Source organism: Vidua macroura, chromosome 4 (genome assembly GCF_024509145.1).
Source record: "Vidua macroura isolate BioBank_ID:100142 chromosome 4, ASM2450914v1, whole genome shotgun sequence".
Classification (NCBI taxonomy): domain Eukaryota; kingdom Metazoa; phylum Chordata; class Aves; order Passeriformes; family Viduidae; genus Vidua; species Vidua macroura.
In genome coordinates this window covers 50,798,557-50,824,796 of record NC_071574.1, presented here as the reverse complement: position 1 = coordinate 50,824,796, position 26,240 = coordinate 50,798,557, and the positions used below count along the sequence as shown (strand labels likewise).

Genomic DNA, 26,240 nt, shown 5'->3' with positions numbered 1-26,240 from the left:
ATATATAACCTAGTCAGTGTTTTGTCACCCTATTTTTATTGCTTTTGAATGTCCTACAGTGTTTCAGCAGATAGATACAGATGACTCAGAAGTGCTGTTATCTCAGAATGCAGACAGCAAAATACAGAAGAAAAAATCGAGCTCGGCTGCAGACACATCTTATGATATACAGACAAAGACCCCAGCAACATCAGACGTTTTTCCATTTATGGATCACTGGAATGCTCAGATTCAGAAAGTTTCTCTCAGGCAAATAATTTCTGAAGAAATAGCCATGCAGGAGAGAGAGGACCTGGTATGGCTAGCACCATTTTTTTAATGTGGTTTAGATTCATTACTGTTAGTGAAATGAAGTATGGTGACTCATCCCTGTGCTGCTGATTACAGCTTGAATTTGTGAGACAAATACATGCTAATTAGTATTGTTGATAACTGTGATACAGGAGTTTGCTTGAGGTAGATGGTTCTGTTTGAAAAACACAGTCTCATTTAGAATATAATATTTTGGTTGTTTCACAAACAGATCATGCCGCATTGCACTATCCAGGTTAGCATTTGTGTTTGGTTGAATTGTTTTTTGGTTGCTCAGCTAAAAACAAAGATCAGTGTGGTCTTCCATGCTTTTTATTGTGACAGCAATATAAAAAAAGTTCTTAGTTGGCTCCATGCCGTGTTAAGAAGTGTACTGAATTGGTTGTAATTTTTTTTTTTTTTAGTTAGGAGAACTCACAACATTCCTAACAGATGAGACATTAAAATAAGTACTTGAGGTTAATCTCAAACAAGTTGCTGTACCCACTTCTAAAGTAACTCTATAATAGATTTGTAGTAGTTCTTTGTTTTCCACACAGAATTCCTGTACCCTGCCTGTTTGGCTTGTGCTTGATACTGCCCTCTACTGCCCCACTGATGTTCAGAACAGGCATTCTTCTTTGTAATAGTCTCTGATAAGCAGCAGTCCTAAAGCAGAGGAGCTCTGAACTGGTGTAGAAAGTTGTATGAATTAGCCTGTGCTTGGAAAATGGCTTGTGAAATCTTTCTTTGAACTGCATGTATGTGCCCTACTGATTGCAACTAGTGTCAAGTCCACAGCTTTATTTTCAGTTTGAATTCATGGAGCTTGGCTTTATTTTGACCATTTTTTCCCCTTTTTAAAAAACAATCTGAATATTGGAACGATCAGTCCAATTGATTCTAGGCTATAATTATGTCATCTTCTCAGATGACTTCACAAGTAAGAATATTTATTATAGACACAGCTTCAGATACATCAAACCAAAATTGTTTATGCTTCTTAATAATAAAGTGTTGTTTCAACTCCAGGCCTTCAGTATAGAGAAAAGAGGTGGATTTTGCACAAGCTTAGCACTGGACTGAGTGGACTGGCAGGGAATAAATTCCAAAACTTTAATCCCTCCTAAAAATCCTTATTTTACTTTGTCCAAATTATGAGGAAGCTCATCATTTTATGAGGGAGATCCAGCTGCATTACTTCAAAAGACTGCAGAGTACTGCAGTGGTGTATGATACAACTCACCTGTTTCTTACTTCATGCTGATCAGTGTGACAGGCTGATATGGCACATTGTCATTGTTGTGGGTGCATACCAACTGAGTAGATACTTTTTAAATCGTAACAAATAATGGCAAAGTTGGATTGGCTCCACCTTCACTGTATTTTTCTAATGAAGAACTTGTAATATATTTCTTTTGTCTTCTGGGTAGAATCGTGTTCCTTCTACAGCTAGAAAAGACTGTGCTGCTAAACTAAAGGAGAAGCAGCTTTTTGAGATGTTTCCAACTATTAATCAGAATTTCTTAATGGATGTCTTCAGGGACAACAAGTAAGAAATCTTTTTACTTCTTTTTAAAAATGGTACTCAGTTACAGTCATAAATATTGAGAGTTAAGATACTGCTAAAGAACGGCTTTTTGCAAAGTAGAGCTTTTTGTTAATCTAAATAAAAGCTAGCTGGTCTTAAAGGCAAAAAGGGTATAAAAACTCTCAGTTTAGACACATTTCTTTTTAGGGTGGAATAGATAGTTTCTTTCACTGGGAGAAGAATGTCTCTGTCTGTTGACCACTGAGTGTCTGTCAGTGGAACTGGGTATTTTTTTGAGAGCTGAGGTTTAAATCTAATGGGAGAAATGGCATCTGCCCAAGAGGAAAACACGACCATCCCCTGGTGTTACCTGTGGGTACTTTCCTGGTTACTACAGCCACTCTGGAGGAATGAGTTATCTCTCTATGCCTTCCTGCTGACATTCTCTTTCTCTCTTCTGCATTATGTTTCTGGGATATATGTCTGCCTTCTTAAATCTAAGTTTCTGAGAAGTGAACTTTTTTTTTCAAGAGAAACATCTTTTTTCATCCTTGGCTGTTTGAATGTCTGTCTCTACATATGGGTTTGCATACCTACTTGTCAGTCATGCTGCTTGTCCAGGTTGTTATAAAAATCTTTCCTATTTAAAATATTCATCCATTTTTATAATTCAAACATTTCACCATCTCATTTTTCACATTTGAGATTGTCCTCATAGTGTTGCCTTTCCCAAAATCTGTCTTTACTTTTGATCTGTCTGCTCTTGTTAGCTTACTAAAGAGCAAGAATAAAGAAGAAAAAGGGCTTATTAGAAAGCTGTTGGCAACTGATGTCTTGTTTAATTAAATTTGATAGCAAAGTTTGACTAAAAATACAAGGATTTTCCCTTGTTAGGGTTTCAGAAAACTGAGCTAGTTTTAAATTAGTTTGAACTATCTAACCCTGACCAGAAAAGATTTAAGATGAACTATCTTGCTCAGCCCAAAGAGCAGCATTTATTAATATTTCTTTGATTAATGTAGGATGCAATTTATTTCAATTATGTCATTTTCCTTTTAATGTTCAAGTGCCCCTCAGTTATGTTTCAGTCGACCAAGACTGCATGTGTGTTGATGCCAGTAATGGAGTCTGCAAGCCTTTCTTTAATAAGCTGTAATACTCCATTCCAGTGTTTATTTTCATTGTAATCTAGTTCTGTAACAATATCAAGGTTTGTTATAATGAATTTAGATAAATATAGCAGCTATTAATATATATATTTGTAAAGTCACAGATTTTATTTATCCTTTACAGCTACTCTTTAGAACAAACTGAACAGTTTCTGAACTGTGTTCTGGAGGCAGATCCTGTACAAACAGTTATAGCTCAAGAAAGTGTTCAGCAAAATGAAACTGTTTCTTCCTACAGTGCTGCAAAGAACCGTGAGAAGAAGGTATTTATATATTTTTTAACCATAGTTACAAACATAGCCAAAACTATGCCAATGAAAACACCCTACAGTGCATCCATAACTTCAACAATGCAAATTCCTACAGGCAAAAAAAAGTAAGGAAGAGGAGGATCCTTTATGTGAAATGTTTCAAGACTTTGAGTATCCACAATATGATGATTTAAGAGCAGAAGCTTTTTGTCACCAACAAAAGCGACAGGAATGTTTGAAAAAGGCTGGAGAGGCCTATCGCATGGGTATGAAGCCTGTGGCGGCATTTTATGCACATCAGGTAAACAAAAATATTGTGCTTTTTGTCTGAACTTAGGGAGGTACTTAAACACTGAATTGGAAGTGATAAGGAAAACATCATGCCTGCTAGAGTTGATGAATTTGGTCACTGTTCCCTGTGTGTTATATTGACAAGTAAATTTGCTTCCACTAGTAATGATACCGGCACAGGAAGCTGACGTAATTTAGCTGCTGCGAGACCTCATGAAAGGTGATATCTAGTGCTTAGTCACACACGCTCCTTTATCTTAGATATCTCTCACATCACATCCTTGTAAACACCAAGATTTGTGTCCAGGTGGTCTGGCTAGCTTCACTGGAGTGTGACACGGACTGCAACAAACATTTTTTGAATCCTCTGTATATGTCGGTGCTGAACTGTTCTTAGACACATCTTCTGTACTTTATAGGAGTCAGACAGGTGTTAAGATGTCATCTTTTGCCACAGAATCTTGCTTGCTTCATCCTCCATAAATCTTGGGCAAGATTGCTGCCTGCTCTCTTCACCTCTTCATTCTGACTATCTTTATGGCTACAGTCTGTCTTGGGATAAATGAGGTGTGTATGTCATGCTTTTCACGATACATCTGGTTATGGACTGTAGATCTGCTGCTGATCAGTCTTGCATGCTGTGGCCTTGGAGCACAGGCTCTTTGGTCTTGATTCAGGCACATTTCTTACTATGTACCAGTTTGAGTACTGCTGATCAGTGCTGTTGATCCTACTCTTGGTTTTAGGTCTCATCTCTTCTTGTAATCAAAGTTCCTCTACATTGGTTTCTTGGTGCTTTCATAGGAGACCCCTCCCTTGACATCACTCTTAAAAAATCTGTTACAAATATCTTCAAAGGCTGTAGTTTTCCCCTGATCTAATAGTATATAAAAATTTGAAAACATTTAATTCTAAACTTTGAATTGTATTATGACAGAACAAAGATGTAATAATAAATGTCTTGAATTTGCTTATTCAGAAAGCTTTCATGTAAGTGGTATAACTCTAAATGTTTAGATTGTTACTGTGCATGTAGGAAGCACTGACTATCAATTTTTATAATGAACTTTTAATGGTTTTTATTCTTATATTCTTGAAGTTTTGAGACAAAGGTGTGCAGGATTTTAAACAGAAATCTAATTTCAAGTCCTGTCTTACTTTTTTTCTTATCCATAAGAACAAATACAATCTATTGTAAATCTATTGAAATTTATTTATTATATATTTTCCTTTAGGTAATAAAAAGGCAAACTAAGCGACCTTTGTTAACAAAAAATACTGTATGCTTGGTGGCCTTTGTCTTGGGAATCCTTTGCAAGTGGGTTACAGAGCTGCTGTCTTGAGTCTGACACTAATACACTTCAGGTGATCCACTTGAAGAAAGTGTAAGACGGATTTTCACTTTTGTTCTCTTGAGCCTTTGTCAATCCAATACCTGGAGTTAAGTCTTCCATTCCTTTTCAGACTGTACTTACAGATCTTCAAGGACATAATTTGTTGCTCTGATCTCTCAGATATTACCATTGCAAGGTTCATGGGAAGGAGTTGGTACTTGTTCACTCTGTAGTAAGGTGACTAACTGTACTGCTCCTTGCCCTCATTCCAAAAGAGACTTACTGACCTTGTCAGTCATAAAAGATGTCAAAAGTATTAGGAGAGATAATAGACAATGTTATTATTGGTATTGTTATTAAAAGTGTTACCCTTGACTTGTCTGAAATTTTGGGAATGCATTTGGAAGAGTTAACCTCAAATACAACAGTCAGCAGGCTTTTCCTAATCTGTTGGGCAGTTTCTCTGACACTGTTTCATTATAATTTTAGCAAAATACTTGCAGGAAATAAAAATCTGTTGTTAGGAAAATAAATCCGCAACTCAGTATGGAGTGTAACTTTTTAGCTTATGTAAAGACCTTATGATTTTTTGCCTTTTCTGCCTTTTTTTTTCTCCTTGTAAGGCTTTTTGTTATAATGTCTTCTTTGTGTCAGCTTTGAGTAGTTTCTCACAAACAGATTTAATGAAATCTTCTTGTGAGTAGGTCTCACTGAGCATCTTGCAGAAGTTCTGCTAGAATTATAAATTTTACTAGTTCAGACTTGAACTAAAAGTACCCTGCCAGTGCTGTCATTTTGAAACCACTGACCAGTGTGGAGCTTAAATTATTTCTTGGTGTGTAATAGTCATTGTGCTTATGAATAAAGGGTCGCCTTCATGAGCAGAAGATGAAAGAAGCTAACCATGCTGCTGCTGTGCAAATCTTTGAGAGAGTAAATACTTCCTTGCTGCCTATGAATGTGTTGGATTTGCATGGTCTCCATGTGGATGAAGCTGTGAATGAGTTGTCCAGAGTGCTGCAGGAAAAAAGTGAAGGTAGGATTTAGGTAATAATTCTTGTCCCTAAAAATGATTCTCATTTTCTCTTAAGAAATCATGATACATGGCAATATCAGAGGGAATGAATAACATGCTTTAATAACATGTATGTTAAAAACAACAATGAAAAACATGCTTTAATAACATATATGTTAAAAACAACTAGGCTGTGTGTTGTCTTGTTTTTGAAGTACCCCAGTGGAATTGTTTTTCTTTAACATGACAATGATTCTTGTTGCTTTCTGTCTCGCCCCCTTCCCCCTGCTTCCTTGTAAATCTTCTTCCTTGTGTTTTACCCTTTTTCATTACTATAATTGAAAACTTGGTCTGTCCTTCCTGACATTTTGTACTGAGGTTATGATGCAAACATATGTGTAACCATTGCATTGCTTTGTCACAACTATGTTGCTTTTATAATCTTAAAAGAAAAATTACTATGTTGGAATTCTAACAACAGTGATGCAGTGATGATATTGTCTTCAACTTCTACATGAAAGTGTGAGATTTGAGCTACCTTTCAGAAACTTCTGTATCAGTTTCTTGGCAGCATTGCTTGAGATCAGAATACTGCTGCTTCCAGAAATGTCGTTTTATGCAGTTTTGCTTGAGAGCGCATTTTTTCTTGTAGTGCAGAGTTCAAGTACTTCATGACTGTCCATGCTGTAAAAAGATCAATTTTCTGCATTACTAGTTTAGCCTCTAAATTTAGGCACACTGGGAATGCTTCTGCAAGGTACTGCCACACAAACTTGATTTTTTGAATCAGCTACTCCACAGAGTATAGATAAAAGTGTTCAGTGGGGTCTTAGATAACTCTTGTCTTTAAATATACATCAGAGATAATTAAATTCCATTATCTCATGCAGTTCCTGCAATGACATTTGTGTAATTTAAACTAATGCTTTTTAGAACTGCATTTCCAGAACTGTACTTAAATCAGGAATGCTGAAATTGGTAGTAGTGGCTCTCTGTTCAGTCTATTCACCTAAATCTGAAAAAAAAAAAAAAAGTTAATTTCACTGTACATACATGGGAAAAGGATCAATACTGGGAACTTTTTTGCTGGCAGAATTAACAGTAAATAAATATAAAACCTAAATAAAGTTACAGTGTGGGGGAGAGTAGTTGAAGAAACACATCATGTGAACTGATAATTTCAAACTGGCGAATCTTGACTAGTTGTGAGAATCCAGTTTAATTTTTTTCCCCTCTTTTTCAAACTCTTCATCAATTTAGGTTGCTGTTATCTCTGGGAAGAGAGCAATTTCTTTTGTTATCAGGGCTAAGTGCCCTAATAAAACTCATGAAATATGTTGATCTGTTGATTTCCATGCTCCAGCATAGCAGAAGATAGTCCAATAATGTGACATAAGTGTCAAAAGCTGGATTTATATTTCTTTCGTCTTAATTTCTTTATTCAATAAAATGTTATTTCTTTATTCACATTAATTTAAGATAAAACATGAAACAATACAGAAGCACCACTTAAAAATTCAGTTAATGATATTCACCTCTTTTAATTTTGCAATTTAAATTTATATCACAGAATGTAAATTCCAATTGAATATTAGATGACAGAAACAGTAAAGCTTCTATGAAATTGGAAGGATTTTGTGCTGATCACAGTACGCATTTTGCAAGCAATCTGGATTTCAAAAGTTTGACTTTTTCAGAACAGGGCAAAATTGCTATTTGTATCTAAAATATGCATATCATGATGGGCAAACAAAGCTCTAAATGAGCAGTGAGAGTTTCCAGAAGAATGCATGGAAGGCTTACACTGAACGCCGAGTCTCTGCTGAAGAAGACTTTAACCGTTACAATTCCTGCTGTTGCAGAGTACCAGCAGACGGGTGGCAAACCATATCTCATTGTTATCACGGGAAGAGGAAGCCATAGTCAGGGAGGAGTTGCTCGCATCAGACCAGCAGCTATCCGATACCTCACAAGCCACAACTTCAGGTGACTTTAGATTTTTGTTACTGATAATTTTTTTTTTTCTTAACCCACATTTAAATAACTGAACATTGAAGTTTAGTTTTAGAATGCTGTAAACTACTAGAAAGATGAGGGCAGGTCTGCTGTTTCAGATTAAATTAAGTCGGTTGTTTCACAAATCCAATGCAGTTGTGTAGTACCTGTAAAATGTTAGATCCTTTCCTCTGAGATAGTTTAATTCCATATTTCCATTCAAGATTGCTAGCTTTACTGTGAAAAGTTGTTTATCCTGCTTTTTATTTGTTCCCAATACTTATATTTGTGTTCAGTTTATGAGGGATAGCAATTTACTAAGTCTGGGCTGGCAGCGGTGTGTTTGCTGCTTTTTTCATAGAGCAATGGAGGAAGGTGAGACTCAAAACCAGCAATGACTTCCCATTTCCTTCTTGGCTTCTACAGAATAGAAGGATGAAAATCCATTTTGAAAGAAGAGGGAATGAAAAGGGAAGAGGAATAGAGGAACAGAATGAATATAACCAGGAATATTGGGCAGCTTTTTCTTTTCTCAAATTTTCATCTTAGTTTCTGCTTTTTCCAGGTCTTCATATCTCCAGACACTGAAAAATCCTCCTTCAGTGTCACATCTGAGGACATAATGCTGATTTCCTCACATGCACATATACTTGACTGAGGACCTTACCACTTACCATATGTTTGATGAGAATTGAAGGTGATGGCATTGCATATAGTTTACATGTTGAAGCTTTTTTTTTCTTGTTTCATAGGTTCACTGAAATAAAACCAGGCTGCTTGAAAGTCATGCTGAATTGAGGAGTTGTGGAAAGAGGAATATAGAAACTGAGGTGTCACATGACCTCTGGTTAACAGAAAAAAGCCCCCATGTTTTGAACAACTGCACTGGTATTTTGTAATCTGTTTTCAAGGATGATATTTTATTAGAACTGGTCTCAATTTACAGCAAGTGGATTTGCCAGTATGTTTCCAATAAATTTTTGTGTGGAATAGATCCTCTTTTGAACCTGTAAAAGGAAGATACTTAAAAGGATTTGAAGTCTCAGAAATGCAGATTAAGAATTTTTCTGAGAAATATATGATGTTTTTAACGGAAGTTAAGGTACAATTTTTAATATAACTGTCTTCTTAGCATACCTAATCTGCCTTTTGACCCTTGCACATCTTGATTGCTGTGGCTTCTCTACTTCTAAAACATATTATCTTGTACAAAGTTATTTTGTAATTCAGAACTTTGTGCTAAACCCTTCAGAAGAGCAAAGGAGAGGCTGAAACTGAGCAACTGCTGGTATTTCAAACCCAGTTACATCTGAGTGCTGAGTATTTCCAGGTTTCTTTTAAAATCTGGTGTCTTTTTAGTGGTTATGTTGTGATGAGTTGACCAGATCTATTATCCTTACATCATTCTAAACTTTTCCAAATATTGAAGGAAGTTGCATATAAGGCCTCTGCATTAAGGCCAGCTGTGTGTTTGGTAATTTGGCAGATTTAGTGTGATCTCTTAAAAGGGAAAACCACAATGCTGTTATTCAATCTCTTTTGGAGATCCACCTACTGGATTAAAATTGTTTCTTTCTTTGTGGCTTTTTAAATGCAGCAAATGCAGTAGTGTTTTACTTTACAAGTGTCTAATAATGATGTCTTCGTTCTCTGTGTATTGTTTGGTGATTTCCTTGTAGAAAATATGATTATGAGACACTTTAAATGTATTTTTAACATCAAAGTGAATGCTAATATTGCAAAAGTAATTGCTTAACTGGAAAATCTGGGAGTACAAAAGTTACTCTGATTTTGGTGGTGTTGCATCAGCATGTAGAAATATCTGTGTAAAAAAACCAAAACAACATAAAAAGACCCCAAACAAAACCCTTCAAAAATGAAATATAAACATCTCTACTTCTGCAAGTGTTTCCAGTAAACAGTCAGAACACTTTTTAAATAGAAATGTCTTCTGGAATACATCACTATTTTTATTTATATCTTTGCCTCCTGAAAGTCATATGAATTTTTGTTGTACAGCTTTTTCAGAACAGGTGTGAGTTGTGTTTCAGGAATAATATTAATAGATTAAGGATTAATGTGAGGAGTTTTTAAATTTTTAACCACTTTGCAGTGAATTTTATCCAGGAACTACATGCACATAGAGTTTGTGTATGAATCCATATGTGTGTGCAAGTTCTGCAATTTGCATACATGAGTACTAATAAACAAAGAACTTCTGTGAGAAAAGCTGTCCACAGAAATAGGTTTCACTTGAAAATGTGTCTGTATAAGTTGCTGACAGGCTGAAAGACATGATGTTTCCTGAATATATCTGTATTTACTCTAATACATACACAGTGAATATGATGCATGGTAGACTTAAAAATGAGCTTGTCATGCTTCAGCAGATACAGTAATCTTTTCCTGGTGATTTCAAGTGGAAAAATAGCTTGAGTAATACTTAATCAAAGAGACTCTTTCTATAATAATAGACTGCCATAATAAGTTTTATATTTTTTGTGGGTACTTAGTTCATCTGAATTGTGTCCTTTCTCTATTTTCTTTTCTCTGCACTGCTCTGGGAATCAGTGAGTGAAATACGAAAGATCTGTGGTCCCCAAACAGCACTAACAGAGCTGTTTCTGCCACTGCATGGTGTCCTGTGTGAAGTCCACACTCCATCCTCTGTGACAGTGCCTAAAATTGACAGAGATGCTGTTTAGGCACTCAGCCTCAAGACAATAGTTCAGACTGTCAGCTGTACTGGGTTGCAAATGCTAGAACTATCTCAGTGGAGCCAAAATCTTGGTTTTGGACCAAGGGACTTCCTTCTGTTCCTGAACAGGTTTTCATTAGTGCTGCAGTTTATAACAAATGGAGTTGCAGCTCTCTGGGACAGCTCTTTGCAGTACAGTCCCTGTTGGCTGGCCTGGGTGGTTGTTGTGTGTTGAGCTGCTTGGGTGCCCAAGCCCTACAAAGATGTGCCTGTAAATGAGGAAGTGCCAACACTTCTGGTTGTTTTGGGAGGCAGCCTGATTCACTCAGCATATTCACACCATTCCTGACATGGACAAAGACAGCTTAGATTTTAGTTCAAAAGACAAGCAGAAAAAGTTGTCGTCTTGCCCATCTGTTCATCATAATCTAGTTGACAACTTTACCCTGAAGATGAGAAACACAGCTTTTTGCCTTCTTCTGGCTTAGCAAGTGGATGATAATGATTGCACTTGACTCTCACTTCCCCAGAAAATGCTCTGACCAACGTGCTCAGGAATATTTCTGAAGTTGCCACTTCCTGAGCCTCTTTCAAAATTACCACTGCACACTAAAAGTGCAAGCTTAAGGGGACAAAAGAGATTAAAGAATTAAAAGTGCATAAACAGTCTCTGGGAGTGGGCTAAAACTTTTTAGAAGGGAACTGTTCCTGGTGAGCCTCAGTGTCCTTTCATATTATTTTTTCATCCTTTAGTCCTATTTTATAAGTACATTAAAAATGTTCAGGGTAAAATCAGCTCTACCCAGTGCTATGAGAATTTTTCTTCAGTCTGTCAGCAGAGAAATACACAGCTCAAGAGCAGTTTGGAATACTTTTCTTTCTTCCTCTCTTCACTGGCTTTCATAGGGGTACAGGTTGAGGATCACGAACTTAACTCTGAGTGCCCTGCCTGGGGTAGATTGGTCATTCACCTAGCATGCGTTGCTTTGACTACTGGCTGAACTTTGATGGAGATGATGGCTTAAAATCATAACACTGGCAGAACCAATCCTTTCTCTGTCAGCTTCAGCAGCTCAAAATGAGGCATTGCAGTTCTGACTCAGAAAAAAATATCATGATCCTCTGAAGGATCTCAAGCACTTGCTTAAAAGCTGTGCTGAGCTGGATACAAAATAGGTCAGATGGTCAGTGCACAGAGTAAAAATAAGTAGAGTTTTATCAGTAAAGATCTCTGTGCCTTCAGCTACTTGCCAATATTCCAGAAAAACAACACTGGAGTTCTTGTATTTCTCTGACTGATTTTATAATGTATTCTGGGATGAATCCTTTGAAATAGAATTATTTCAAAATGGTATTTCAAAGTAGGTTATATTTTAGAAGTTCCAACCATTCTGATGTCTCTTGCAGTGAGAATCCATGAGAATCCTGAGGTATCGTGTAAATTCTGTATCATCTTAAAATTAAAACAGCAGTATTGCCACCAGCATTCTGAAGTAATGTACAACTGTTAAAATACCTATTTTGTGTACCACTTTCTATTCTATTCTTCAACAGCATGTGATAGTAATGAATGGTAGCCTTTAATATGTGACTTTTTGTGTCTCTTTTACAAAACATTTTAATAGTCATCCCAAGTTTAAATTTAGGAAAATTTTTTAATATACAAAATTAATACTTGTACTAACATTGATGAGTGATCTTAGAGTAAAAAAAAAAAAAAAAAGGCCAGATGTGCAATGAAGAAAGTTGTCTGAAGTAATGTGACAGTTGAAAACCATTTCAGTTGATTGTGAAAGTAGTAGGGCAAAAATTTATTTTAAAAAATATTTCAGGATACCTTGACAATACTTAATGACTTTGGGTTTTGCTTTTAATATCATGTGGTACATCCCCCTTCAAAACCCAACCAAAGCCCAACTGTTTATGTTATTTCAGCTAAATAAACTCTGCAGAGGATTAAATGAGTAGATGTGAATATGCATGTGAAAACATATAGTATTGCATCTACCAATTGTAAAAGCTGTTAGGACCAGTACATTGGAAAATACAAATTTCTATTTTTAAATTAAAAAAAAAAATGATTTTTTAATTTGTATAAAGTTGTACTTTTGCTGTTTACTATAATTTTGTTTTTTACTTAAATAGTTTTGTAATTTGCATTTAGAATTTCTAATATGAAATGGAATTTACAGAATCTAGTTTAATAAAGGATTTTTGTCACAAGTATAGCCTTCTGTCTTTCCTTGGAAAACTATGTTGCAGCTCGTGTCAATTTTTTTCAAATAGTAATCTTGGAGTTCTGCATGAAAGCCACTTGCTTAGCTTCAGGATACCATATGTAGGCAGATGAAGCAACCATCTGCAGGCATAAAAAGGAACAGATTTGTGGCCTGAATTTCAGTGTTGCAAGTGCAAGCTGAATGCTCAAATTACTGAAAACGAGGGTCATGGTTTCAGATTTTTTTTTCGGCCTGAAGTAGCTGAAGAGATGCTGTTCCAGGCTGGCTTACTCATGGGAGCGTAAGAGCAGTGTGTCCACCGAGGGGAGGGGCGGTGTGACCACTGCAGCAGTGGGGGTTTGGGGAGGGAAGTTCTGCAGAGACCTCATTTAGCCGAGCCCGTAGGTCAGGGCAGTGAGAGGCCGGGTCCTGAGGGAGCCCAGCGCTGTACTGTGGTGGATACAGAGCTAGTAAGCCTGGCTTTTTCCTGCCCTGTTCTGGTCAGGTGCAGGTATTTTCCTGTGTATTGTCCTGGAAGTATGGAATGACACAAGAGATCAAAGTGCTAATCGAAATTATTTTATTAGCTCAGTTTGAGGACAACTTGCTGTGACCCAAGATGACTCCTACAGAATTATTCCTGTGGCTTCATTGCCTTGCAGGTTGGGTTGATTGCAGAAACAAGTCAGGCTTGTGCATTTCCACAGCAAAGCCCTAACTCATAAGCTGTTCAAGAGAGCAGGGAAAACAGGTTTTGGGAATACATGAAGGCTTGGAAGATGCTGGTTTAAATGTGATGTGGCTGATCCTGAGCCACAGTTATTAGACCACAGCATTGGTAAATCCCTCATTCTTGTGTGCTCCTTACTTACAGGACTTCCTGCTCTGGCAGTGTGGCTGAAGGTCCAGCTTGGGTATTAGTCTCTCAAATAGATGTTTTTAAGTGGAGGTACCGCTGCTGGACTTGCCTTCTGTCTTTGAGGCAGCTTAACTCCTACCCTTGCTAAAACATTCCATCCTCAGCAGTTTCTGTTTCAGTTCATGCCCTTTCTTTCCTGAGTGCTGGGATAGTCTTGAGCACCTCTCTGTTCCAAATGAGAGTTCTTCAAAAGCAGCCCTGTGCACTTCTGAGAGTCTGTCTCCCTATTTAAATAAGAGAAATAGGGTATTGTAGTCTGTCCTTAGGAAAATTATTTGAACTTTAGGACTGAAAACTCTACTGTGGTAAAATAAAAATATGGCTTGAGACAAACAGTTTGTCAGCTCAAATTATCAAAGCATAATTAAATGTGTCTGCTGGTGGAACGTGTCAGGTAGCCTGACAATAGGTGGTGCCCTTGCCAATGGCATAGAGTGATGGTGGCAGCAGTTCTTACTGTGCCCCTGCCAGAGCAGAGTTGTTTCTCTTTATGACAGGTGCTAAAGGATGTTATTACACATCACGTGCTGTTCATTTCTTCCTCAGAGGGAGATACTGTATTTGGAGTATTATTTTGGTGAATTTTTTTCTTCTTTACAGATGGGTGGGGTAGAGTTGGTTTTCAAAATATATTTGCTGCTTTGTGCTAGAGATGGGCAAGACAAGTTCATTTTTGCGCACAGGACTGAACATGGTAATGTCAAGGTTTCTCCATCAGCTACCCTGGGTTAGTTTTTGCAGTTGAATGCTTGAACAGATCAGTCTGTTTGGAGACCGACATAAAGGCATTGTGCTGTTTGGTGAAGTTCTGTGCCACTGTGGATGTTACTGGTGGCACAGTCTTCTTGAAAACCATGATAGGGAAGGACCCCCTTGATGTTGCTTGACTTTCTGCATCATGGGTCCTGGCTGGGCTAGCAGTGGCTTCTCATTAGTTACCACTAATTGGTAAGCAACTGCATGGATCAGTGTTATTTTTGTATTATCTTGAGAAACAGCACTCTCCTTCATAGACATCTGTGGCTAGTCATACACACTGGCCAGGAGAGGAAGCAGTGGAAATCCTCCGCCAGAGCCACAGATTTAATCAGTTTGGTCTGTAAATGGAGAGATGGTAGCCCAGTGAAGCTGGTGTGTGGGAGCTCTCCGTAATAGTGTTTGCTCCACGTCAGCTAATTTATAAGGCATTGCCTTGGATTCCTGTCTCAAAATTAGAGTAAAAGTAGGTTTCTTCACCTGTGTGCCCTTCTTGCCTTTCCAGATTATCTCCTTTTACTGTCTTGTAGTGCCATATAGACAGATTTGGGCATTTATCAAGACAGACATGTAAAGTAGCTACTTTGATATGCTGTAGACAGCAGAACCTCCTTGGAGGGATGATGCACTCTCGCTGGCAGGGAGCTTCCCTTTGGGAGCAGGTCAGGGCACCTATGTCAGGCTTCTGTTCTGAGTCTTCTTTTGGGGTAACATCTCCATGTTTATGGACTAGAAAGGAGAAACTAGCTGGTGAGGCAGAGAGCCTAAGACTGAGCAGTGTAACTATCCCTGTCTCCCTCTTCAAAGCAGCAGCAAGTGGGAAAAGCACATTCAAAACAAAACCAGCTGCTGCCTTCAGATTGCTGAGCTTCCCAAGGAGAACCCCAATGGCCTCTCCCACAGCTGGGGCAGGAGGCCTGGTTTGTTTTCTTTCCTGACAAGACGAGTGTAGTCAGCAGCACCAATGGGGCAGGGCGTGGCGCTGGGGCTGGAGCAGGCACTGGAGCAGGGAGCAGGGTGTCTGCTCGCTCCGTGGGTGCCGAGGCGCTGTGTGCTTGGCGGCCCTGAGCCGGGAGCCGCCCGGAGCCGCCGCTTCCCGGGGTGCGGAGATACCGGCGCCGCTCGGGGGCTGCGGGAGGGGAAGGGGGAGCCCCGGGGCGGCTGCAGCGGGGCTGCTGAGAGAACAGGCTCCCTCCGCCACCTCCCTGCTGTGACACAGCCCGGCGTCTCCCGGGCAGAGCCAAAGGAGGAGCCAGCCTTTCCCTCGGCGCTGGTTCCCGGCGCTCGCGTCTGCTGGCCCGGAGAGCCGCGCCGGGAGCACCTCGGCGGCTCTGAGCCCTGGGCCGGGCCGCGGGCTCGCCCCGCAGCCGGGGCAGCCTCAGGTGAGGGGTGGTTTCACAGAGAAAACGACTGGAGCCTCCTCCACGCTTACAGCAAAGCCACTGGCGTTAGTTTGCATTAGATCCAGGTGGGGGAAGGAAGTGTGAATGTCCCCCCGGGAGAGAGAAAACTGCAAAAGTCAGAGAGTTCAGAGAAACAGATGTGGGTTTGCACGTTCTGCACGTTCTCCCTTTGAAAATTTTAGAAAAAAAAATTAATTAGGCTATTTTAAAACAAGCATATATTTTATGTGTTGTTTGTGTCTCTGGTGCTAGACATAAGCAACAATTAGTTTTTTAATATAATGATCATCTGGGGCAGGAGAAAAGCTTGTAGGATTAAATACAGTGGGTATCAAGAGTGTCATGGTTTACTTCCAGAGCTTTGCACACACCATACTCTTTGAGGCAGACCAAAATCAGAGCTGAGTGAATCTGAGCACAAAAAGGAAATCAGGCAGGGGGGCCAGGAGCAGCTTCTGCCAGTCGGAGAGGTCTGCTCTTAGCCCTATGTCTGCCCCGTGAGGTGGCAAATGTCTTCCCAGAGTGCCAGCAAAAAAACCACAACCAGGCAAACACAGGAAGAATCTTGTTCATTCAATAGGGCAGATGGGTATTTTGGAAATAGTACCTGATTTGGGGAAAGAAGATTGAATTAGTTATTAGATACTGGAACAGGTTGCCAGGGAGGCTGTTGGACATCCCAAGACTGGCATTGTTCAAAGCCAGGTTGGATAAGGCCTGGAGCAAGCTGGTCTACTGGGAGGTGTCCCTGCCCATGGCCTGGGGGGCTGGGACTGGGTGATCTTTAAGGTCCATTCCAACCCTTAAACATTCTCTGATTATATGATATCACTGCTTTTATGCTAGGCTGTCTCAGAATGAGAGACGGGGGAGTTAAGTAACCCTCAGAGCAGTTCTTAAGCACGCTTCGCTTTCAAGAAAGGGGATGTAGGTTTTCATGTCACTCTGGAGGAAATCACTTCCCGTGTATTGTCCAGCAGTTCCACGCTGATGTAACAGGAGGAATTGTGCTAGGAAATTAGGACAACAGCTTCTGTGTATCAGATTCCAAGAAAACATTCAGTATGTAAATGTAAGTTTTGTCACATAGCCCATGTTGCTGACAACCTGATCTCAAGAGAACTATCCCAGAGAAATAACTAATTAGTAACCTCTATACAGTGGGGAAACATCAAAGTAATAATGAATGGTTCTGTAGTTGAGATAGCAGAAATCTGTGGTCTCAGAAAGTGGGGAAATCTCTGCCTGCCTTCCCTCAGAACTGTATGGGTTTAATGTGTGGAGCTGCATCAGTCTTGAAAAGGGGCTGGATGAATGGAGATGACTGCATCCAAATCTTGGTGCCAAAGCCAAGTTTGATCATTGTTTGCACAACTCAGGGTTTTCTGTTTTGGTCCTGAGAGGTCTATGCTGCTCAGGCATGCCCAGGTCTGAGTTGCTTTGTGCCTTGTACCCATCTCAGCACTGCACCCAGAAACTGGGAAGCTCAGGGCCGAATCCTGCAGAGCAGGAGTAGCTGGAGGGCTGCTCTGTGGCCACATGAAGCATAGGGCAAGCCTGTCACTGAAGAGGAAGAGGAAATGGCATGGGAAGGGGCTCAGGATCTGAGTTGAGTTGAAAGTTGAACTTTGTAACTCGGGAAGGAGGCAAGAGAGTCCACAGGGAGGGGGTGGCATTTCAAGCATGTTCCTTCATTTAGGCTTCTCTGGAGGGCTTTGACTCACCCTCTGAAGGCCTCTAGTTCTGCCCACACAATGTGTCAGGAGCCTGCCTCCTGCTAGATTTTGCATTTTGCTTTATCAGGCTTCAGTTTATGCCCCTTCACTACCAACCCTGAGGGGTATCTAACCCACAACGTTAGGTTGCTGAGGAGCCAAAGCCTAAACTCATGAAGACGTAGTAAATAATGTGTGAGAGTTTTACCAAAATCCATATAGGAAGTGCTTGTGAGACTGCGTTTTCATTTCCTCTTTCAGATTGAGTGCTCTCGCAATGAGTAATGCAGAAGTTGCTGTGCCTGCTCTCTGCCATGCCGTGAGGAAGCCTCCCTTTTGCTGAGGTATCTGGTCCTGGGAAGGGAATGACTTCACCCCCAGGCTGAAATGTGTCTGGGCAACCTACCTCATTTCCCCTATACTGCCCAGGAACTCAGGGGAAAGCAAATAGGCTTAGTTTTCCCAATACAGAGCTGGCATCTTGACCACATACATTTTCCTGCCTCCCTTTGAAAATTATACCAAAAAAGAATTAGGCTTTTTTTTTTTTTTTTCCACAAAATAAGTGTATTTCTTCTTGTGTTTTGCTCATATGTCTGGTGCAGTGGCTAGACATAAGCAACAATTAGCTTTATTTTGTATAATTTAATGATAATTTAGGACAGGAGAAAAAGGCTTGTAGGGTTAAAGAGTGTCATGGTTTCCTTCCTGAGCATTGCACATACCACACTATCCAATGAAGACCAAAATCTGAGCTGAGTGAATCTGAGAACTAAAAGGAAATCAGGCAGGGAGGACACGAACAGCATCCTACCTCAATCTCAACCCCCTTCCTAACACCAGCAACTTTATATTTTCTCCAAGAGGGACAGAAAGCAGTGGATTAAGAAGAAATGTGACTTTTCTTGTAGATTGACCCATGTCAAGACCCTGGGTAATGTTATTTTACACAATTTCTTATAAACCCTTAGTTACATGTGGTTTAAGACTTTATTTTTGCTACTTCTCAATGCAAAAATAAATTGCAAGCCTTTGCTCCACCCCCATAAATATTTTCCGCAACAAGGTGTTTGTTTCTGAAAGTCACAGATAATGACTCATAATGATTTTTTAAAAAAGGAGAAGCAATGTATTTTTTAATGTATTAACTATTCTCTCACAGCCAGATGTTCCCCTTCATTGCACAGCATGAAGAGGTGAAAAGGAGCAGAAAAACTGCAGTAAAGAAGACAAAACTCCCAAAAGCCAAGCCAACAAACAACCAAGGATCAAGAGAAACAGGTCAGGTGTCAATTTTACATCTAACTTTGGAATTACCTACATGTGCAGTGTGCATGGAGCTGAGGGTCTTTCGTTGGAGTTCCAGGTCTCTTGGAAGTGAAATAGTGGATCAAATGCATGAAGCATGTGTATTACTGAGAAAGGTCTCAAATAAATAAAATACAACTATTTTTGGGAAGTTACTGGGTCAAGATCATTCAGACATAGTGGAGGGAAATGGGTGGAAATCAAGACATGTTAGAATATGTCTCTTAATCTACAGTTTTATTTCTTTGCTGAGTTCACTCAGTTCAAAAGTTGTTTATCAAGTATTTTACAGGTGGATGCACTCTTTTCAACATGCAAACTACTTAGCCAGATGGCTTCACATCTGGATTAATCTCAGCACAAAACAGAGAAGAGTAGTTGTATTTTTAAGTATCTGCTCTCTGTAGCAGACCTAAAATTGGTCATGATCACCAAAGACATTTATATCAGTGTAATTTGCAAATAGTATTTATTTCTCTACTTCTGACACTTCTGAATATTTCTGATGGAAATATTTAAAAATGTTTGGGTGTCTGATTTGCTTTATCACAATTGCGATGGAAACTTACTGCCTGATTGCTTAGACTGGTATTGGGAAACCCAAACCCAGTTAAAAACAGATTAATAGATGTTTAATGTGAAAATGAGGAAACACAAGTTCTCACATAAACTAGTGAAGCGCTGAAGCCCCTTATTCAAAATCTTGTCTCAAACTAAAAGGAAGATTGAAGATTTTAAGAAGATAGGACTCCCAAAATGCCTTCTGAGAGCCTTCCTTAATTTCATCACTGTTGATAATCAACTGAATTAATTTCATTTTGTAGGGAAAAGAAACAAATTAATTTGCCAGCACTGCTCTGCAAGCTTTGCATTAGCAGGTTTACAGCATGTTTACATAGGCTATATTATTTTTATATTTTTGGCACAAACTGCCTTTCATCTACACATAAATTGTCTTTTTGTTTCCTTTTTGCTTTATCTTGTAAATTATTCTGTTAATTTTTAATCTTTCTTGGAAGCAGTATGACTTTATCTTGGAATGCATTATTCTGTCATAATATTAATGTGGACCAATTCATTACCTTCAGTCTTCAGAAAGTTTCCATCCTGCAATGAACATAAAATGCATAGCGTTAGATCTGGATCAGGCAGTCCATTTCTACTGTGTCATGGCTAGAGACGGTCAGAGATCATTTCACTGAGCCCAAAATACTTGCTGAAAAAGACTTTCTTTCCACTTCTGTGCCTCTGGGTTTCCAGGCTGCTTGGGAAGCCAGTGCTCGTGCCTCTGCCTGAGGACCAGACATTCCACTGCACTGGTCATCCAGGCCCTTCACCTTCAACTCAAGGGCAGCTCTCCTGCTGTGCTAGTGCACTTGGGCTTCTTCAGGAGAATGGGACAGGAGTGTCCTCCCTGCAGTCTGATTGCCTGATCATCCAAAGTGGACAACCTCTTGTGCTCATGGCTCCTAAGTATAGACCATAACACTTGAAATCCTGAAACTACCATCACAGCTTTGCTTTCAGTGTCGTGGTAGTTGTTGTGGTAGCTGGAAGTGATGCGGATCTGGCCAGCTCAATTTGTCTATGAAAAGGGAAAGGTGAGAATCTCAACGTCTGTGGTGCCTCCACCTGCTCAGCCTCCTTTTGCTGGTAGTAGAGAGGACATGCATGCTGATAAAATGACACTACTGATCAATCCTGACCAGAACTTCAGAGGGATCCTCACTGAATTACAACAAAACCATGTACACCAATGGTGAATCAGCCCAAAGTGCCTGCCTTGAGTTTTTGCACAAAATCAGTTAAACATGCACACTCTCCTCTGTAAAGGCAGGGCCATATTCCAGGCAGGGCCATATTCCAGGTTGCAAAAAAATCCCAAATGTTGTTCTGCTACTGGAGCGTGAATTGCACGTAGCCATGCCGGGCAGTTGTTGCTCTGCTGCTCCTTTTCTCCTCGCGCGTACTGAGCTGCTGGGCTGTGCAGCAGGCACAGCCCCTGTAGCAGGGAGGAGGCAGCTGTAGGAGTAGCAGAGTACAAAGTGAAATCTTTCTGCAGCCTGGAGGTTTGCCTCCCTCCCCCATCTTCAAGGTTTTTACATCTGCTCCCATAGTCACCAAAGAGAGAAAGATATACCAACCCACAGCAAACCCACAGAGGCAGAGCTGTGAGGCTCTCCCCAGAAAGCTGACTTACGCTAAACCTCTCCACTCTTTCTCGTCACACTGCATCTGGGTCTGCTGTGACTGCTGCCTCCACATGAACTAGACTCAGTTGCCAGGACTACTTTGGCCTGTATGTGCAGGCATCTTTGGTTACCTTTAGAGCTTTTGGGTCTTTTGTCTTCTCAATTATATAATTGTTCTAATCTGCTAAAAAAGAAGTCTATCTGAAAAAGCCAGGAGCACAGAACGCCACTCTTCTTTTTTTCTTCCCTTGTCTCGTCTAGGATAGTTGACTTCTTTAACGTTTATTTTCAATAGCCTCTTTCAGCTTCCTGCCTCTGGTGAGTTCATTGCATTTTTTTTTCCTAGGAATCTTAATGTGAATTGATATTCTGGATAAAATTTAATATATTTTGGTTTACTTTTGTTAATTACTTTTATTAATAAGTTTGTGAAATTGGTTCACATAATCAGTTTTACTTTTCTGCTAAATACCATCTGTTAAATGCTTGGTGTTGAGATATACAATTACACACTGGCCTAGATCTTGCGTTTTCTGTATTTTTATTTGTTCCAGAGTTTTTTTCCACCTCAGAGTAAAAAGGCCTTATATAAAGTAGAAAAAGGGGTGTGATGGGCTGTACAATGCCAGTTTCTTCCATGTTAACTGATATAAGGAAGAAGAAAAAATGTTACTCTCAAGATGGTGGATCTGATTCTGACGCCCTTTTCTGTTGTATGAACTACGAACGCAGGAGTGATAGACATGTATAAATCTGCAATATTTCAAATGATGGTCTTCTTCCCTGCTTGTGAAGTACATCATGCTTGTGAGGAAACTGTTCTGCTTCATCTTAAATATTCCCAAACAAATTTAGGTGAAGATTTTATTGTGAGAATTTTAGAAACACATTCTTAGAACTGGAGCGAGAGTCGAAGTATTTTTAATTTGACAGCATATCTTTGGCTGGCTCTGGCTCCAGCAGCTGCCTGGTCCTGCTGGGTCTAACAAATGCCTGTGCCACCTTCTGAAATGGAGTATTTCCATCTAAATGGCCACATCTATAACTCTGTGTTCAGATCACTCCCATGGCTTCTTCTCTGCTTTCTGATCCGACTGTGGCATGCTTAGGGTGTGGAGTCCCCTTACAGAGTAGTATGTGTGTGTGTGCATGTGTGCACATCTGTGCACACCCATTTCCAGATTCTCCTCACATCTTGTGATGCTCTAGTGTGATGGGATGGTCTTGTCACATTGCCAGTGAGATGCAGTTAATCTGAAAGGTGAATGAGGATAAAGCACACTGGGGCCGGAACCATCTCTCTGACACAAATCCCCACAAAAAATCTGAATGTGGATTTAAGATTTTCTAACTTTTCCTTTCAGCTGTGTTTCCACCTTTGGATGGGGCAGGAGTTGAACTGTGGCATCTGGCAGAAGCCAGCTTTTACGAGGGATTTATCCTGAATTAAATACTTGCAGAAGAAAAAGGTATGGTAAATGAGATAAGTTAGCTGTTAACAGGAACATCTGTCAGCAAATTTTGGTGTCTGTTGCTGTTGGAATAAGGTGGGATTGTGCTTTATATTGTACTCCTTCATATTCCACATTTTCAACCCCACCATTTATGTCAGTGTGTGGTGTGTTCGTGGTTTTCCAGTAGGAAGGACCATATGTGTATACTTACTTGACTTTAAAAGGGGGTTTGATGTAGTTTTCTGAGACCAGTCTATCATACAAATGGAGTCAAATCTACCAGAGAAAGTGGGTACAGACTTCATGTGAATACCATGTTTGAGATTTAGGCAGTAACTGCAGGGTCGAAAAGCCACATGTGCACTTGATTCCTACTAAGTTTAGAGAGTAGGTCTTAGTGAGGCATAATACCAAATTTTACATTCCCCAGATTAGGTGCTGCAAACCAAGAAAATCTGTAGGTTTGTAGTTATAGAGAATCATTGTTTTTATAAGTAATCAGTACTTACTATGTTCCAGAGCAAAGATCTAAATTTAAAAATGGGTTTGATTTTCATGTATAGCAAGATTCATAGGCCATCAGCAGGACAACATGGCTGTAAATTACTGTAATTTAATCCCATTTTAAGGTAATTTTACTGTGCCAAAGCAGTGTGAAATCGTCTCATAGCAGAAGAGCATCAGGCCTCAAAATGGAGAAACTGATGCTAAAGTCCCATTGCTGGTAACAACTGCTAGTGCCAGTGATGTTAGGGAAGTAATCTCTTGTACAGTGAGGAGCAAGCCATATAAATCCTCAAAGATGTAAGTGGGTGACTGCAGCACACCCAGAGCACACAGGAGATGAGCAGCCAGCGTGGTGGCGGTCTCACAGGCTGGCCTGTTTTGTAGAGCAGTGGGTCTGTACCCGCAGAAGCTCCCAAGGAGCTTTTCTCAGTGACGCTTTCTGATAACCAGCCAGGAGGACACTCAGGCAGGGAGATGAAATTCTGCTGATTCTCCTCTTGCTTTTGCTGTGCAGTTCTAGATGTATAGCAGCAGGTGGGTTAGGCACTTTAATGTAAAAGATTTTCTGTGAAAATTACCTCTTAACCCCCCATTTTCTTTGTGAAATTTTGGTGCTGTGATTCCACAGTTTTCCCTAAGAAACAGTAGAGCATAACTGAATGCACGATTCAAGTGATTAATTTGACTGACATTGATCATAAAATCAAAAATTGGAGATTTTTCTATAGTGCTTTTGATTATTGTTTGAAAAGAGATAAAATAAGTAACTGTAAAACTTGCCTTGTTCAAAGTCTTGATGTAACATTTTAGACATCACACCACACAGCTTAACATCCATCATTCCCAAATTAGGTTCTTGTGTTTTTGGCTAGTGCTGTGTGGTTTATTAAATCCACAGTTTTCAAATGTTTCCATGCTATGACACACTACTTACAGCTGAAAAATATTTTGAGATAACCCCAGCATAGCAATTAAGAAAGAAAGTTGGCTGCAGCTGTCTCAAGCCCACTATTAAAGCGTTTATGGCTTTAAGATGCTGGGCAGGATCACACAAATGCAACAAAGCATTGTAACAACAAAATTTGTGGGCTGTAGCCTACCATTAGCTCTTCTTCACAAAACCAAGCAGAGTTTCGTATTTGCTTAGCAGGAATTAGTTGTCCTTTAATTTTTATGTCAGTGAAGAACTGGAAAACCTTTCCAATCCACCAGAAGGATGAGTATACAGTGGAAGGGGAGACTTTTGGAGCCTGTGAAACCTCTGCAATGCAGAGTGTGAGTACTGGGAGTCATGGTTACAAACCTTGGTGTATCAGGTCTAATATGAGCAGCTGGCAAAGTGGCACAGAGCAATAGTCCCAGCAGTCCCAGTCTGTCACTGCTGACAGGGTGGCTGGAGGATGGGAGGGAGCATGGTCTGAGCACTTGGTGTGTGCATGCATTTCCTGCAGAGCGGGTGCAGGAGTGATTTTTGCCCAGCCTTGCTTGTGGCCGTGCCCTGTGTTTATCACAGACCCTTTTTTGCTCCCCCCTGTACAGCTGCCTGCCGCTGCATCTGCGCTGTGTTGCTTTTGCACGAGCAATAGCATTTGGTCTTTGGTTACAGAAGCCAAGTAGAAGTGTAAATTGCTAAGGGATGAGGGTGGGCCTGAACTTGGCATGCTTCTCTTTACCTGACAAAACATATGAACCTGCTGGAAACCACATGAGGATTCTGTTATGGTTTGGGGATTTCTCTGATTTCTCTATGGGGAGCCATGGTGACCTGTCACGTAGGAAAGACCCAGCATGTGCTGGAAAAGGAGCAAACACCTCTCCTGGCAGAAGCTGGCACAGTGGGCTGTGGTTACATACTGTGCACGATGCCGCTTCTCACACACAAGCGTGAGTACCAGTAACTGACACTTGCCAGCTTGAGGTTGTTGTACCATCTGGTGATACCACTTCTCCTCATGAGTGACAGTGTGTTGCTTTTGAAGGTTAGACTGATTTATGTCAAAATATAGATAAAACTGGCTCTCCTAATATAAAAATGTGAGACCAAGACCCCTATGTATCTAGGGGTCTCTTTTGGTTATTTCCTGTGCCATGGTCATTGAAAAATATGAAACCTCTCAAACTTGCAAGAAAACTGTTGTTTCCTTTCATTGATAGGCATGCCAGTGGACACAGTCTTCATCTTCCCTGTTATTTTTCCATCAAATGACTGTGCTTAAAAACCAGTAAAGACTTTGGAGTTTGAAGTTACTGAGCTACTGATATACTCAAATATCTATTAATTAACCTGTCTATTAATTATCTATCTAATTACCTGTGAGCTTTTGTTTTTCTCACTACAAAATATATTATGAAACAGCTGTCGTAAAACCCCTTAATATAATTTCTTTATTTTCCATCAATTTAAATGTGAATTTTTAAATTCCCATCTCTTTCAGTGGAGTTTTAATTCTGGATGAAAAGCTGTTGGGTAAAGTATCTCTGAGTTTGAATCAAGTCCATCAGGATTCAAAAATAAAGCATGGGAAATGTTCTCATAATTTTCAAACATCTCTCTCCTAAAATATCTCTTTTCATATGTGTGATCATTTTCATTCAAAGTATGTAAAAATCAAGGAAAACCTTCTATGCTTCCCTCAGAAGAACTCTGCATTAAGATTTACTGTAGTATGGGGATTCGCATGATCTTTAAACCGACTGAAAGCCAAGTAGATGTCAGCTATAAATATATGAAATGGCTTCTCAAAATACTCAGCTGAAGAATGAGTGAGAAGGATTTATGTATTACATTTGGTTGTAGAGTCTTTTCTCCTCTTAACCTATTCCATATGACCCGCTGCTGTCTGCAGTATCACTTGTTTTATATAAAGGTGGCAAGAGATCAAGGTTGTAAAGGAATCAGAGGAAAGTAAAGGAAAACAGGCACTAAAACATATATTCTGCTCTGGAATATGGTTGGTGTAAGACATAAATCAATATAAAATCTGAGCAACCAGGTATAACTTGTGCTAATTCCAGAAATAAAAAAAAAAAAAAAAAAAAAAAAAGAAAGCATGTTCCTTTGAAATTGGGCTTTAATCATAACTATGCATGGAATGTAGGCAGTTTGATGAAGGCAAGTATGCATGCCCATTTATTTTATCTAATTTTATCTGCTTCAATTAAGGAATTCTAGAGAGGCTGCATGGTAAAAAA

The 26,240-nt window shown here is 39.7% G+C and overlaps 1 protein-coding gene across 2 annotated transcripts in view; it reads left to right on the top strand.

Annotated features, from left to right (window-relative positions):
• N4BP2 (NEDD4 binding protein 2) overlaps window positions 1-12,798 on the top strand; it is a 36,018-nt gene extending 23,220 nt beyond the window's left edge. For both annotated transcript variants that reach the window (XM_053975510.1, XM_053975511.1), the window contains 7 exons: window positions 60-295; window positions 1,725-1,843; window positions 3,116-3,254; window positions 3,358-3,543; window positions 5,735-5,903; window positions 7,745-7,868; window positions 8,630-12,798. In XM_053975510.1, coding sequence (XP_053831485.1) covers window positions 60-295; window positions 1,725-1,843; window positions 3,116-3,254; window positions 3,358-3,543; window positions 5,735-5,903; window positions 7,745-7,868; window positions 8,630-8,675 — 1,019 coding nt within the window. In that variant the 3' untranslated portion in view covers window positions 8,676-12,798. The remainder of the gene's footprint in view (window positions 1-59; window positions 296-1,724; window positions 1,844-3,115; window positions 3,255-3,357; window positions 3,544-5,734; window positions 5,904-7,744; window positions 7,869-8,629) is intronic.
• The last annotated feature ends 13,442 nt before the right edge of the window (window positions 12,799-26,240 follow it).